At 39.7% G+C, this 17,495-nt stretch overlaps 1 protein-coding gene across 5 annotated transcripts in view; it reads right to left on the bottom strand.

Annotated features, from left to right (window-relative positions):
- SH3D19 (SH3 domain containing 19) overlaps positions 1-17,495 on the bottom strand; it is an 83,484-nt gene that overhangs the window by 52,446 nt on the left and 13,543 nt on the right. For 4 of the 5 annotated variants that reach the window (XM_080589386.1, XM_080589384.1, XM_080589385.1 and 1 more), the window contains exon 2: positions 12,208-12,247. Coding sequence is in view for 3 of the 5 variants with exons in the window: in XM_080589384.1 (XP_080445510.1) it covers positions 12,208-12,247 (40 nt within the window). In the remaining 2 variants the exon portion in view is untranslated. Of the gene's footprint in view, positions 1-12,207; positions 15,186-17,495 lie in introns of all 5 variants that reach the window. The other variant, XM_080589387.1, reaches the window with a different exon arrangement.

The following is a 17,495-nucleotide window of genomic DNA, read 5'->3' as shown; positions in this document are numbered from 1 at the left end:
GTGTCACTTCCAAGGGACACTACCAAATAGCTTTTACACTCAGCAGTTAAGATAGTATCTGTATTCTGCCTAGTCAGAGATTAACAGCACACAATTCCAGTTCTGTAATATAAAAGCCAGCTGTTTGAGAAGCATCCAAAACATAAAGTTCAACCGCAGCCACAGAAGTGGGATTATGGAGAAGCGTTCAATGCTGGCATGACCTCAGTTCCAAAAAATCAGCTGAGCACCTCTGAGAATTTCTAAGTGTGTCGGCCAACGCTGAGCCCTCTGACATGTAGGACTGTCATGCTCCTTTCGCCTAATTCTACTTCTTTGTAATCCGTCTGAGCCAAATAAGCAGCATGAAATGTGCTGGAGTTTAAGCTTTAACTGAGTGAGGAAACAAAAGGAATTTTCTCATTATTTTCATTGGAGGCGTATGTTGAGAGCAAAGACATTTGTTGTGGAGGGATGGCCTGTAAAACAGATTTATCAATACATATACATAGAATAGACTGAAGTCTACTAACTCATGACCAAAAAGAAACCCAACAAAAGCATAAACCCTTCTACACTGTAAACGTGAAGCAGCAGCCAAAAATTTGTGTAAGAATTTTACAAGGTCATCCATATACAGAGATGTACTGGCTTTAAAGTGTCATTTATTAAATACATAAAATAAATAAATGATTAAATATTTAAATAAAATAATCATTTACAATCAGTAGAAACTCATTTTCAACCCTCCCATGTTAAAGCATCACAGAAGTTAAAACTATGTTCATGCGCGATCACAACTTGTTTCAATGGACTGTTGACTCACCCAGTTACACCCTATAAGACATTAGGTCCATGAACTCACAACAGTGGCCCTTACAGAAAGCACAGTGCACAGAAATTGTAAATTAACATCTCATAACCACACCCTTCACTCAACCTGTCTTTCCAGAAAATGCCCCGCATGCAGCTCAGTCAGAGAAACAGCATGTTTGCCTGCCTATACGTTCTTCCCCTGCCCTGCCTCCAAAAACACTGAAATGCTTCCTTTTCTACAAAACCACAAATATTGGCAGAGATTTTGGTTAAAAAGACAGACAATGACCCCTCAGAAATTTGCACTCTTTAACAACAAACCATACACTCACATGTCTGCAGGTCTACAACGCCCATCTCTTAAGTTTAAGTATGATCTTAAACTGCAGTGTTTCGTATTCATTTGCAAAGATTCAGCAACTCTGAGATTACGGTCAGCCATTCTCAAAAGACACACTTTACAGATTATTTTAAGTAACAGCAGCCTTGTTATTCTGAGCGTACAAGGATGTAGGTAAGGTATAGCATACTGGTAAAGCTAGTATCTTTCTTTGCCCAAGCTGGGCAAAAACTTCCAAGTTTTTAGATACTCAAATTCTTTTCCAAGTGAAACAGAGGCATCAGCCATCAAAGCTTAAAATCACACCTACACCTACAAAACCTGTATCTATCCCAAACACACTGCAAAACCCCCATAGATGAGCAATGACACTGCTTTAAGAGCACTCAAAATACCTACCTCACCAGCCGGGAGAAGGCCTTTACCCACTGGGGACGCTTCCCCAGTAAAGCAGCTCTCATCTTTGGGCAGGTCACCGTGAAAATGTGCTGCACGACAAAATGAACTTCCTCCACCCTCAATCATATACCCTGTCTGCCTTATAACATTGGGGACCTCAAATTACATTGCAAAATAATAAATACTGCAGCCTCTAATGGATAGTTACAGCTTGGAGGACATAATCACTATCATCACCTTTCCCCACTCAACCAAATTTAGCCTCGCAAGCAAACACCTTGTAAAACAGACTGAACCGGACCTTCCTGGAGCAACATCTGTAAGAAATACCTTGCCAGGACATTTCAGAGCCACAGACATCAGTGTTCCTCCCTAGCCTGTAAAAATCTCCCTAACACAAAATGCCCCTAACACATTGCCTTTCACATACTTATCCCCGCACTTGGATCAATGCACCATATGCCTGCCATCAGCCAACTAGGCAGAAGAAATTAAATAAGTACTACGTAGCAGATTCAACTTATTTGGGCAACTGAAAGGACAAAACAACCACCTACCAGTGGGGTTACCCTTCTCTCCTAACAACCACTCAATCTCTGATCCTTCACCCCAAATCATTACGAAGATAAACTTTTTTTTTTTTTTTTTAAATCTCCAGCACAGCTTAAAGGCTCTGGATCCAAACAATAGAGCATGTAATTTTGCTAATCTCCACTCTCAGCAAAGCCCTTAACTCCAAAGGCAGGAAATTGTCCCTAACCTTTTTCACATCAGCCAACAACCTTACCTCCCTCTCCCCTTTTAACACGCCTTTGGGCCTCAGGAAGTAACAGTGACCTTTTCCTTAAGACTTGATTAATTGATTAACACAACCTAGGCAAACTCAGAACAACTGCATTATAATTTTCTCAAGTAGCAAAGCCATAGGAGTTGCACTCCATGGACCTTGTGGGTCCCTTCAAGGTTGAGACATCCTACAGTTCTGCAGGGAATGACAGCTCAGCCTCCTACACTAGACAACATGGAAGGTGTTATACAAAAGTTGCAGGAACCAAGTTCAAAAGAGCCAAAAAGACTTCTCTGCGTGCAACACAAGGTTAAGCTATGGCACTTCTCGCTGCACAACACTGTGAATGCTAAAAACCTATATGCATTCAAAAAAAATTAAAGAAAAAACATTGAGGGCTATTAAATACAAAGCAACAACTCTCTCAGGAGACCCAAGTCACCTAAATCTGGATGCTGACAGAATACATGGATGCCTTCCAATACATGCTTGTTTTTTTCCTCATCTTCTTCCCTACGCCTCTGCTTTGGACATAAGCAAGACAGAATAAGAATATAAGAATAGATGGACCTTTTGTCTGCTCCAGAAAGGCCATTTTTACAGATCCTTAGATGTCTTTCGGGATGGAAGGAAGTTGCCTGTCTAAAACCTTGGGCATTTCTTCCAGTTACTTCAGCTGCTCTAATTAAAAGATAAATAATGTGATGTTTACTTTTTCATGACATTTGAAAATCCTATTTTTTTTTACTGTAAGAACAATCTTGGCAATTTATAATAAAGCTCGTCCAAGAACATTAATGAATGTGTTCAACTACATCTGTATTACGCAAAGCAAAATACCTGTTTAGCAAGGCAGTTACTGCACTAAGGAGCGTTCCTGTCAATCCAAACACTAACAGACATCATTAAAAAAAAAAAAGGACAGTATGGGAACAGTAATTACAGGAAATATAAAAAACTAAGTCATCGTTTCAGATCTGTCCTAGACAGAAAAAATGCTATTATTAACAGAGAGCATTGGAAGTCTGTTCACAGAGTTCATTTTTAACAGAACACATTTCCCTGTCATGCCTCAGAAAAAAGAAGACAGATGGGGCAGCAGTGCAAACGATCTTCTGTCCCACACAGCAGTACAGTGTGGCTGGAAAGCCTCTCTTGTGGCTGTCACTGCTGTCCTTGTCTCAGGCCATGACGCTCTTCCTTCCAAGATGTCAAACCTACACCTGTTAGGAGTAGGGATTAGCTTTTAGCTAATGATGGGCTGAGTGTTTTAGAAGAGGTAGTGGAAAGAAGCTAATAAAAAAGCACGAAGGTCTTCAAAGCAGTTGCCCGTAAGAAGCTGTATTCCCAGAAGAGGAGGGAAATCTGACGTGGTCCAATCCCAAAATGCTATCAGAATTGTTTAAGCCAGTACTGTACTAATACTAAACGTCAGTGTGTGAGGAGATGGGGAAGCAGAAGTCCATGTTACATGGAATAGAAGGACTGCAATAAAGAAAACAAAGCTATATCTTCCCACAAGCATCTATTACAGGCAAAAACATTGCTTAGTGTGACATGAGATCACTCATGTACTTCTTTTGCTGGAACTAAGTATTATATCGTGGATCAACAGAGAGATTCAATTACGTAACCATTATTTGCGACTGGAATGTTATAACTAGATTTGGATCCTCTCTTTAACTAAAAAATCAGCCTTTGCCTCATGCCTTAGAAGATTGGGAATGTTCACTACATACAGAAGATAAACCTCTTGTAACAACTGCCAAAATTAAGATGTGACTATATGTACTTATAAGGCCCTTACCTTTACAAATATGTTCCACAGTTAGGGGTATAGGACCTAATTTCAGTCCTCTCTAGCAAGTGACCTACCTGCGACCACACTGGTCGTAGCCTCTAAGGGAAGAGGCAATGTCTCTTTGCACTGCTTTGCACTCACTTCCTACAGCTGAGGCAGTTGGGAACAGGCACAAAAGCAGCTCATCCCTGGTGCCCTCGTAGCCCTATTAAGGGCGAGTACTCGGTCAGGTGAGCCTGTGGTTTGTTGCAGCTGGCCAAAACTATGACAAACAGGGACTACATTCAAAACAGGGACTACATTCAAATTGTGATACCTGCACTGAGCCAAATACCTTTGAAAGGAGAAATTTTGTAGCAAAATCAGCAATCTGTCTCAAAAATGACAGAACCAGAGATTAATACACAGCTGTGCAAAATGCACATGAAACACCAAATAAATACAATAAGATGGAAGAAGCTATCAACATGACAGACCTCACTAGGAATATCTCTCTACCATGATACAGTCAGGATGCAACTGTATCATGCTTTTCAAGAGTACATAATCAATCGCTTCAACGTTCAACCTGCCAAAATCAGATGCTACTTAAAGTAACCAATTCTCTGTACCGAAATGATCTGCAAACATCAAAGAATAACTTAAAATAAAATGACAAAGTGGGTAAGCACTACATAAAAAGAGAAAAAATGGAAAAAGTAGCGATCTCTTCCCTCTTGTGCACATCAGAGAGAGGCCATGGAAACCAACACAATGCAAACTGAACTCTCCCACTCAAATTCCAGAGGTGAAGGAAAATGTAGATACTGACCTGAGTCCAACAAGGAATCTACACAGATCCTTAGGGAAAGGAACCAAAGCTCGTGTATCAGCTCCAGCACTCTTAAAATACCAACATACGATTTTTTCAGGGAGAACCTGAGCCACTGCTTCTTCTGAGCTGGATGTTTACAACCAGCCAAGTCTGCCTCCTCTGCTCGGACACATATCCCATGGGCTTCCCCTAGCAGCTCCTCCTCCTTCTAGAAAAATTACTGTTTTTTTTGAGACGATTACAAATACCTTTGGAAAGAATTCTCTTCCAGCCCTCTCTCCCATCCACCGGCTGAATTTAATGTGCTATTTGTCATTTAAATGTCTTTGGAACGAAGGAACAATCATAAAGGAGAATTAAAACCATGCCTGATTAATTTGGCTCCTCACATGTTACTTATAAACAGAGAATTCCAGTTCTCCCCATAGCTTCCATCCACCCTAGAGCCTGTATATTTTCTGTGGTGGTTAAAGAGAAAACCATCTGGTTGTTCTAAAAGGAATTATTGCTGTCTTATAGGGAAAAAGTGAAATTGCCCAAAATGTCTTTTAAAAGGAAAGCATGATAATTAGAATAATAATGGGTAATTGTGTGCTTCCTGAAACTACCCTTGTAGAACTAAGGTGTGCCATGGTTGCTTACACTCCAGGCAATTCTCTTAATTCACACGGACAGCAGCCTTGTGCCCGGATGGTTCTCAGTACCTTCTACTGGAACCTCCTCAGAAAGGTGATGGAACAGCAAAACTTGCTCGTGTTCACAGGACTCCCAAAGGAGCACTGAAATCCTCTGAATGAAGGAGGAGGGTGAACCCTTTTCTCTTTAGTCCTTCAACAACCATCTCATTCTCAGCATTATTTTCCATTATGAATTAGCATTAGCACTGGAGAGCAGCCCACACAACGGAAGGGGTTGTTCAGGGCACCAAAGCAGCCAGTCCTTCAAAATTCCCTTTGCAGAAAGCAGGAACAGAGTGCTCTTTTATTAAAACAAATCCCTCTTCTCTGTTTAGGGTTAAGGAATCTGGAACTTTGGCTAGGATGCTCCCTTCACAACAACTCTTTACTGCTATCTGTGAGAGGAATAGCCAAAAATCCCCAGCAAAACAGTGAAGAATTGGTGGCTTTAAAACAAACATCTGTAGCGATAGACTAGACATCCACAAGATCCCTAATTGCCAACAACTAAGCCTAACCCATCTGCCATTAATTCCTCTGCTTTACCTGTGATATTTTATTTCTCATTTAGAGACGAGTATAAACTGAGCAGGGAAAATTAACATTGCAAAGAAGAAATCAAACATAATGATTTACTGGGGCAAGGAAGCTATCAAAGAAATCTGCTGCACAAAATTGCTCCAGTTTATGCTTCTCCAGGGAGGCACATCCCTGACGTGCACAGCATGTGCTGCTTACCAGAAAAACACGACAAACAAAAGACAGACACATAAGCAGATTCCAGTCTGAAGTTACACCAGTGTAAATCCACATTTAACGAATGGGATTACACCAGCTCCAAGTGACCGAACACAAAATGCAGGTCTCAGAAGGAAAAAAAAAAAAAAAAAAAGGAGCCACATGATCCTACTTTTTAGATGTCAACAACAAAAGTCATGTTATCAAGACCCTGCTTCCAGCTCTACCATTGATTTATTGTCTGAATCTGCTTCCCTCTGCTGAACCCATTTCATCTGTAAAATGGAGACGCAGCTATTTTTCTCCTTGGAGATGAGCCTTCTGATCCAACTAACCACATGAGCACTGATAACAGCCCAAAGGAGGCAACAATTGCTCCTTCTGGAGCAGCACAGGCTTAGCTCAGCTCGTGGCAATTGTGAAACTGTATCCTCAGGGCCTGGGAAGGAAACTAGCTTTCTGGACAAACACTTCTTCATACATCAATCTCTGACCTACTGGGAGCACACAAACATAAGATCTTCATTTTTTTCCACACCCTAAAAGTATGCTTAGATTAAGAGTAACTTGCCACACTTTACCCTTAAAAATCCTGAAGGCTTATTATAAAGAATAAGAATTCAACAGTAAAACAAGCATCACCCCCAACATTTACTCATTCTTCTAAACACAACCCAGAGGTGTCCTGAAGGCTTTTACCCTCACTTTGTCACACATGTACACCTTTCACATGAAGTGTCAGCAAGGTTAGAAGTCTCAAACTTCAGATTTGCATTACAGCCTGAAACACTGGCTAGAAGGGGTGAAAGCCTGAAATACTCCTCTGGGTAAACAGCTGCATTGACAATGCAATGCAAACAGTGCCAGGGGATAACACAAAGTTTTTGAACGACAGCAATCAAAAACTAGGTATCAGGATGCTTGTAGGAATGAATGTGGTCCCACTGGATAAAGGAACCCAGTGTTTGAACTAAAGAGTTAGATTTTGACTGGTTCTTTTAACACTGATTCCCACAGCATTATCATTTGGAAGTCGAATTAGTATGAGGCAGGCAAGCAGGCTATCAGCATGCTGAAAATTAGCTGGATCACCAGGCTCAATCTCTCTCTCTCTCCTGGGGAGAATTTCAAGACTCAGCTAGAAAAAGACATCACCTGATCTAGCAGTAGCATCAGAAGTCTGCCCACGTTGCACATTTAACTAAAATACAACAAAGAACCTAGGGGCCAACAAAGGGTTACAGGAGTACCTCTCACTCTTTACAATGCCCATTTTCAATACATTAACCTTGAACTTAAATTTACCTAAAATATGCAAAATCTGTTAAATGGCCTACTAAATTACTAGTGAAATTACTTCCGATGACAAAACACCTCTCCTTGTTAAACACCCAGATGTTAACAGCAATTTGTGAAAGGCTTCAAACTAGAAACCCAAACTTCCATATCTGGGAGCTAGCAAGATTTGTAGGGCGAGAGAAAGGTCACTCATATTCTCCTTTAGATACATGAAGCTGGAATTATTAAATGACTTACTGCAGACTGACTGTAATGGTTGCAACACAGAAAATCCTGCTATTGTCTGTTTTCTCAAGATGTCAAAAGCATATTGATTTATACCCCTTGTACAAATTGTACAAGTGTATCAATTTAACTGAAAAGGGAGTAGAGTTCCACTATACTGTCTGTCCTGTGCCTTAAGACTCGCTACATGCCTTGTTAAAGGCATGAGATCCTAATTCAAAGGTGTCTTTCAGGTGATGCTTCACAAATGAATTTTGATGGCAAAACAGACTCTTAAGCTACAGTTGGAGCATTACTGAAATATTTATTAAACACAATATCAAATTCAACATTAAATAGCAGAGGAAAGAGAAACGCAGAGAATCATTCGCTAATGGAATTTTGCTACACAAAAACCTAAAACCAAAGAAAGATACAAAATACCATTCATAAAAATGACAGCTTGGTTTACCAGAAGCTCACTAAAAGAATCTGTAGCCCCTTTGATCAGCTACTTAAAGTGCTTCTTTATAAAGGAACAAAAGAAATGTTGTGTCTGTTTGTATTGTTGACTTTATATATTTTAAATGAAAAAAGACCAATTTTGTTCAATCAAATGAAGATGACAAGCTAGAAAAGAGCTTTAGTACATTGCAAATAGACAGAATGTATGCTATACAACAGCAAAACCTAGAATCTCTTTTAGGAAAGAGCTAATTCCCTCTCACACTCTCCATTTTGAGGGCAAACTTTCACAGTAGTCTCCCAGATTTAAAAATCAAAATCTCTTATTTGACTTGAAGTGATCGATACGCTACTAAACCTGCCAATAAATTGTTGCAGTCTTCAGCTACCTTCATCCTCTCATCTCCAAGGTCGAGGCAACTACAATGAATTACATCACATTACACAGCTGTGTTTCTGGATCTTGTGATCTGTAATCCTTATCCCACATGGAAAAAAAGCAGAGTCTAGTTAATCCAGTTCCTTTTATGAGATTAACTCATGTTCAGGATTAACTGCAAACATGTGGATGCCTGAAGTCTTCTATTATCTTACTATCATGTAATTTGCAGTGAAAACATTTAGAGGCATAAGACTGAAGTGTCTACTTCTTTTGACCTAATTGACCCGTGTTACAACAGTGCATGACATGAAGCTATCAGAGCCAACAGTGCATGACCTCACAGTAAAATCAAGAAATAATGATAATTACAGATCATTGTTGCCAGCGTAGACACATTTTTAATACTGTCAGGAATTTAATAATTGAAGGATGGTTAATATTAGGTCATGAAATTAAATGTCGCCAGATAACAACTTAACATAGCAATAGGTGTTATTTCGATTAATGGGACATCTGTTTCAATCTTACTTATGTGCTAATATTTAACGTAACAAATCCATGCAGAGTGGTACATGAAGATATCCACAGGCTCTTTTCTGCTACTCCTCACTTGATCCAATCACTCCTGCAAGGTGGACAGTTGCTAATTGTCAGGAGAGGTAAGTGTATCGAAGGTACATTTTTGTGAGCAATATCTAGTGTATGTTCCCCTCCTTTAAAACCTTTTCCTGTGATCTTTGGTTCATCCAATCCCCAGACTTACCAGCCTTATGCTAGGTCCCACTCCAGGCCCCCTCAATCACAAGAAATATTGTCATATGATCTTTTTACTAAGCTAATCATGCTCTGGACTAAAACCTAGCCTTTCAGAGCCTGAGGAGAAGTTTGGGTGTGGCGGTGTTTGGGCTTTTTTTTTTCCTTTTTTTTTGGTCTCTATTTCATACAAAGCCCTGGTGAGATCTTGTATCATGAGTGTGGAACACTGGGATAGAGTACTACTTCTCCAGCTGTCTCTTGGCCACATTTATACCCACTATTTTGTCTTCGGATATCTGCCTTTCTTAAGGCTCATTGCATGTATCTTCTTGTGGTCAGCTAGTGTCCCCATGCCCACCTCCGTTTTTCATACTAATTCTAGTGCAGAAATTCTTGTTAATAGGCCTTGCATTCAAGTACAATGATGTGCAAGGTCATTTTGTTCAACTTTAGATCATGAGAAGGATGTTATGTTGCACTTTTGAGATCCATCCCACAACACGCAGCTTAAGGAAAAAATAGAAAAGATGCCTTTGGGCCATTTTGTTTTGTCTTTCCTTTGTCATGAGCTGCCTCCAGCGATGAGAAGGTCATGGATGCAGTAGCTTATCAAAAAATGGCATAAGTCATGAAAAACGGTCCCCAGTGTAATTCACACAGCCCTGAAATGTTGCCCATGATACAAGAGAACTGTTGCACTGCACTTTAAGTCTTGGATGCTTCACTATTTAGTTTTCCCTCAGTTTTTACAGCAAGGAATGCTGGTCTTCCTGTGGCTGCAGCTCTCCTCCCAAAGATGATATGGACAGACTAGGGATAAGAAGAATGTCACCCAGCAATTTGTCACCATAGGATTAGGCTTCCACGATAACATAGAATAAACCATGGAGTGCAGCAGTATCAATTAGCAGAGTACATCATGTAACTAAGGTAGGCTCTGGTCACCTCTGGCCTAGAAAGAGCAGCGAGACATGCACAAAACCACGCTATCCTTTTAACAGTGATTTTTCTTCCACACAGCTCACCGTGGAAAGCAGAACTAACTTAACACCAATGGCCAGTGAAATTGAGAAGGTGATAGAAGATACATAGATGTTTAACAGGTTAGAAACTAAGTGCACTGCTGACAAGAATGAAATACTGGAAAGCTGCATTTTCTTCAACACAATGAGCAACTTGCACAAACCTGCTAATTGCTCTGTGCTTTCCATGGGAGAATTTGGAATCTGTAACCCAGACAATTTAGGGCAGCATTTTATTGTCAGGGTTGGTCCACATTTGTAATTGCAATTCTTTGCAATTGTAATTCGGAGGGGGGGGGGGGGGGGTGGGGAGGGAAGGGGGGAGAGAAACTAAAACCTTTTTCTTTTGGTTACAAATTAGAACTTCTAAAATACACTGCAGAGCGAAATGGTACTGGTGGGAAGGACCAGCCAGATGAAGGGGGAACAGACTGAAACTGTTTCAACCTTATATTAAACATTTTAATAAAATTAGATTTCCTGTTGATAATTACTTGGATACATTTGAAATTATTGTAACATAACCTAATAAAAGTTTAAGCCTGTAGACAACAACTGCATCTTTTAAAGAAAAAATAAGTATTTTTAATTATAAAACAGCAGTCTCTGTATTTTCTTTTAAGCAGATATGAGTAATCAAAGACAATGACAATAATTCCACTGCAATTGCAGAAGCACATAGCTGGAAACAGCTACAGTGCTTTTGGGGATTTGGGAGGGAAGGGACAAGCACCCTCTCTTCCATTACAACGTGTGGTAGATACAGCACATCAGCAGTGCTACAAGTTCCTGCTTACAGTTCCCTCTGTTCTTCTAACTATGAAAACTACCCCAGTGTACCGTAAAAATGTAGTAACAACAACAACAAAAAATGAGACTAAAATAAAATGAAAAGGTCATGTCATGTCAGAAGGCTGGGCACCAGCAGCGTCCTTTGGAAAGGCGTTTCACAAGGGTGAGCCACTGCTAGCTTCTCTGCTCAATCACCAAACTTCATTAAAATCCCATTATCCACCAAGGGATATGGAGGAGATCTTATTCCTTGGAGAATAATTGATTGAAGAGTTTGGAAATTAGGCAAAAGGGAAAGAGATGGTTTGTTGTTGTTTTGTTTTCCTCAAATGAGAGAAAAACAAGGAGGAGAACTAGAGAATTTTCAGAAGCTTAAGGGAAAATGTGGCCTTACAAATCAATAGCTTTGGAAGTCTATGGCAATTCCTGATGGAAATTCTGGATAAAAATAAAATGTGTGCACACATGTGTGTTTTGCTCAATACCTGTTTGTTCATTTCATCCAATTTTGAAACCTTAGGTATGACAGGATCAGAGTTAAGTGTTGCTATTCTTGACTGAGCCAAGACTTATTTTCCCTGCTACAAAAGCAAACGCTCCAAAGAGCACAGAAGCAAAAGTTGTAAGTGCTTCTTGTCCTAAATCACAGTTTTACAAAACAACCCTGTACCTGATACATAAACAAGCCTTTCGGACTTTAAGCGCACAGAGTTACAGTGTAGTGAACCCTGTTAATTACTTGAAAAATTAAGGAATATTAAACAATTACCTTTATCAAAAGTTATTTGGGTATGTTCTTACTGTTACCAGAACAGAGAAGTTGAAGAAAGGCATTTTTATTTTTTGGCTAATATCCTAATTCATCCCATAAAAGGAAAGAAAGTAAAGAAAAAAAGGAAAAGAAGGGAAGAATAAACACAGGAATATGGTTCTTACCCTGAAGAGCGGCAGTCTGGTTTATTTCTTTCAGAGCGATCTGTGAGAAAGGAGGCATAGTATCAGCACAAAACTTGGATGTTCTTTAGCAACACTAGCACAAAAGTCTTAAAAGAACTGTCACACCATATGACTAGCAAAAACAAAAGCTGATTCTGTCATAAAACTGTTTTTCTACACTGCACTATTCTGCCTGAGAAAAAGTAAAATCACTGCAAGCTTAATATTTATTAAAATTCCTCTATTCCAAACAGTGTGTATTTCATGTTTTGTTTTAATGCTTTAGAAGCTTCCCCTCCCTTTAGCTAAAATGAATAAGACTTTAGTTTAGGGTAAAAATAAGAGGGAGGGAAGAGGAAAAAAGCAAAACCACAGATTACTCAGCGCAAAAAAATCATTCCATGAATCATGGCTGGCAGAGTTCCCTGACAGGATGGGAGAAAAATCAGCAGTTGGTTGCAGCAACATCTGCAAATACACTGAATCCAGTGCAGCCCCATCATTAACTCTTCGACTTCAGGGTGTTCTAGATACGGAGTATTTCTGTGCTTTCAGAAAGGGTTTTGTTTATTCAATGACTACTTCAAGCAGCTTATCTGCACTAATGACATTGACCAGCAACAAACATCTACACAGTACGATCACATGAACTCAGATGAACTTCTTTTGCTGACCAATTTATTAGTTCCTAGAACCATCTCCAGATACGTTTCTACATCTTGATTGATTTCTGAAAGCTCTGATACAGAAAGAAAATAGAAAACACTTCTAAGAGCAAGATTCATCAAACAAGCATCATAAAACAGCGTTATTAGAATTCACACACTCAGTTATGTTGTAAGTCCACAACATCTCTTACCGCAAGATTTTTGAAATGATAGAAAAAAGTGAGACTTGTGTCCTCCTAAAATGTATATTTTCTAAAATTAGAGGTTTTTTAAATCATTTATAACAAAAAGATCAACTATGCAATTAGAAGGGTGTTCTTACACCTATATATAACCAACTCTGACCATTGTGATTTTGCTTCTGATTCCATCTGTGTGTCTAGTCAAGAGAAAGCTATATTCCTCCCCTTAGTAACAGTTTACTGAAAAGCTTCCCTACCCTGACGAGTAAGAGTCTTCTTTAAAAAAATCACACTTACAGACTGTATTTTGAGCCCTAAGCTCCGCAGTTGAGCTAAAATTTCTTCTTTTTTTATTAGCATGTTTGTTCATATAGTTTTATCTCACGTACAGAAGAAATATTCTCTTCTCCCAAGTTTTACATGCTCATTTGATTACGTTTTGATAAAGTGGTAAAAAAGATCATGTCAACAGTGCCCAAAGGAATACTAATGCTTTTTCCATCCACAGGTGCTCCTATTGAGCTGTCATAGCCACAGAGTGTATAATTCATTGTGTTTCTGACTCACAGCAATCTCCATTTCATCACACTGCATGCACCTCTGTTAGCTATTAACAGCACGAGCTAGCTCAAACCAGAGTTACAGCAGCAGTTGTTCAAAGACGCACAGAAAAGCTCCTTCTATCTTTATCACTTGTTCACATAATCCCCTAACCTATGAGTATGCAAAAAAAAAAAAAAAAAAGGCAAACAGGCAGTGCCTCCTACTGAAATCTGCTTGCCATCTGTTGCTTCCTACCAGTGTCCCTGGTTATTTACACAGCCACCATCTAACAGCAGTCAGATAAAACCTTCCCACCTATAGTACTTTAGTGTGGATGTACCAGTGAGAAGGAAGAAAAGAGTCACAGAAGATGTAAGCTGAGCGTATGTGGGATCTCCTCTCAGCCCACATCCAACTGGCAGATCTACCACAGCCCGGCCATGCCTCTGAAACCTGCTCGCTCAGATCAGTGCAGTTCCTTCTCTCCTTCATTTTATTGCAAAAACAAAACATTAGTGTTGTTTTTACACATTTTATTTACTGCTAAATATAGAGAAAGAACATCATCCACATATACTCTGGTCTTACCAAAAAGAACAATGGGAAACATAATCCTAAAAGCATGCAGTTTTTTTAGAGTAGAAAATAAAACCTGTACATGCTTACAGCTATTATGAATTTGATATTCTAAATTTGTTTAGTATCAAGTGTAATAAGAGACTCAGAGTTGACTCTTTCTATTCAGCACCTTAATTTTGCAATTCTGGATGCTGTTTTAACATTATGTACAAGCACCAATTCAACTAATGTCACACACCTCTAGAACATGAACACACAGAACGAACAGGCAAATCTTAATGTATATTGCACAGTACGTGCATATACATACAGGTATATATTAAATATAAATGCATATACAAATCCCAGCTGAATGCCCACAGCTGGCTCTTTTACTCTGCATGTTACTTCAACAACTGAGATCTTTTTGCAACCTTTTCTAACAGAAACAAGCAAGAAGACAGCATAGAGACAAAGATCTGAAAATCAAATCTTGCATTACAGATTTTCCTTCACATCAAAGAAATAAATTCCCAGAAAACACTATGGGACATGATGTGTTCCCAGTATGATACCGTATGTCCTTCAATTCTGAACTCTGGAAGGCAAAACAGCATGTCAGATTAGAGCAAGCACTGGGTGTGCACTGGTCTAGCATGCACAATGAGGAAGGCAGTCCACACGCAGACACAGGAAATTTGCAGGCAAGAATTATGCTTCCACTGACAGCTTCTACCTTCAAGAAACAAGCTTCCACAGATGAGATACTTGGTCTATTTTCACCATCTCTGCGCTACTCGAGTAATACAATTCCTTAATGCGTGTGCAGTTGCCGTCAAATACTGTACAAATTCCTAAACCTTTGCTGCCCTTAAACAAATACAGCCTGTGTGGACGAGTAGATTATCCTTGTTCAGCAGCAGGATACAGCGCAAGAAGTCCAGGAGCTGGCAGGTGGAGCAGATGAGGCGGAAGAAGTCAGAGACTTCTGGCTGAGGTCGGGAAGACCAGTGCCAAGTTTTAAATGCTGCAGAAGAATCAAGGAAAACATCAGGACACAAAGATCTGCTATTCATACCACAACTGTCTGGCAAATCTGGTGTTTATTTAGAAAATCATACTGTGTATATTTCATCAGTAGCATAGACATGTTATGCCTTTTTTCAGCATTCAAAACTGAGCAGCAGACATATATGTCATATTCCAGTTGCTTTTAGAAAGGGTCAGGTTTCTTTAACTGGAGACTTTTTCCCTTCAAGCATGGGAAAATTATCTTGTTTGTTTGCTTTTATTTTGACAGAATAGTTTTTCTTCTTGAGGAAAATATAAACATAACCATCAGGAGAAAAATAACTGACACAACTTTATTTCAGTCGTTCCACAAACCCAGAATAGCTGAAGTTTTTGCCAAAAAGAGCACCAAAGCAGAAAACAATAGCTTTTAAGTCATGCCTCTTGCCTTTGGAAGACAAGCAAAGAAAAGGGGAAAAGGCAACTCGCACCAAAGAGAGCCATTGTTTTTCTCTGTTTATTTTGCAATATTCTCCAAAGCATCTTGTTGCTAAGAGTGACTTCTACTGAAAAGCGTGCTCTCACTAGAAAAAAATTTAAGTGTAAACACGAAACGCTGTTGAAAAAGGAGCGGAAAGCTAACAGACATTCTGCTGCTTTCAACCTGCAAAGTAGAGTGGGAAGCTTCCAACGCAGTTACCTCTGGACACACAGATCCAACTTCCTACCCTTAATCCCTCAGCTCAAACTCTTTTAAAATAAGCTGAATTGGCCGAAGAAGACAAAGGGAGGCACACACTATGCCCACTTCGGGTAAGTACTGTATTTTAATCCTAACTATGGCTCTTGAATGGAGCAGCCGCCAGAGGGGGCAGGACATCCTGACACTCTCCAGGAGGAGATTTCCATTACAGCAAGCTTGTCTGTCTCTATTGTTTTTAGCCCACCACGGCACTGCCGTGGTTTCGTAATGAAAAGTAGTAGGAGATGCTTGTAACAATACTTCTGCAGCAATGGCAAGCCTCTTAAAAAAAAAAAAAACAAAAAAAAAAAACAGGCAACAGAAACAGTGGCCTTTTAAGCAGTACTGTTGCCAGTTGTGCTGGCAACACCAAAATACAAAAACTACAGAGAAGTCATTCTCAGAACAGGCAATTGTTGAAAGTGACTAAACAAATTGCTCCAACCCACATGCCCCAGCCCCCAAGGAGTATACTTTTGTAAGCTTCTAGGCCTTAGAGAAGCTAGGCACTAAAACTGATGCAGCAACCTTAACAAGACATCATGCAGAAATACAATGGCTACTACCATTACATTAGCAACTTCATTTTTGTAATCTTGACCAGCTGATCCAGCTGATCACTTTGCAACAGTTCTTGTTAGCCAACTGCACCAGATCAAACAGCCCCAAATTTCCACTTCAAGTTGTCAGTGTACATAAGGCCCAATCTCAAACAAAACTGCACGTTCCCTGGGCAAAAGATCTGCAGCTGTGCAGGATTTTCAGTGCTTGTTTTATTTGCACTGAGATAAGCTATAGCGGCCTCCGGTATTGCCGTATTTCTGCCTTCCATTTCATTAAGGCGGGATGTGGCTCTCAGAGACTCCTACTTCTTTATAGCACTCCTCTTGGGTAAGGAGTTGTAACAATGCAAATCAGTTCCAGGGTATAGAATCTACTATAAATTTCATTCAGTTTGATTACGAACTGCTATACAATAAAAACTGCAAGACCGAACATTTATCTATATATTTCAGTATTGTAGCAGCAGAGTCCCTTATCAGTTGTTTAAAAGGCAGAAACCATGAGGAGAGATTAATGAGAGGCTTTGAGGAAATTTTTCTCATTTAGTTTAACGTATAGCTTTCCCTGCCCTCCAAAAGGCCACAAAACCAGGACACACACCAAGTTTACAACCGTAAGGGCAGACAGTTTTTATACCTTCTTTAAATTCTACAGAATGCTGCTAAATTCCAGAGCAGTAAATTGGGGAAAAGAATGGATTACACACCCCGCTGCCCCCCAAATGAAATGTCACTGGCCTGTCCATTTTAATACTGAACGGTAACTGAGTCTTGTAGGCACACAGCATTCTTGCAGTGTTTTAGTCTCGGAAGCAATGCTTTCTTCACTCCTAAGCATGACTGATATATGGCCAAGGGAAAACCAAAAAAAGAACAAACATGTAAATATGTACAGAACTCATTGAACCTCTGGGTGAATATTTAACCTTGAGACCTACTGACCACCATACTGCTAATTATCCAAAGGCCATATTTTTCAATTGCTAAAGAGATTAACAGTGAACTATAGTCACCTTTAAAG

Source organism: Anser brachyrhynchus, assembly GCF_964034855.1.
Source record: "Anser brachyrhynchus genome assembly, chromosome: 4".
NCBI lineage: Eukaryota > Metazoa > Chordata > Aves > Anseriformes > Anatidae > Anser > Anser brachyrhynchus.
This window is presented reverse-complemented; position numbering and strand designations above follow the sequence as displayed.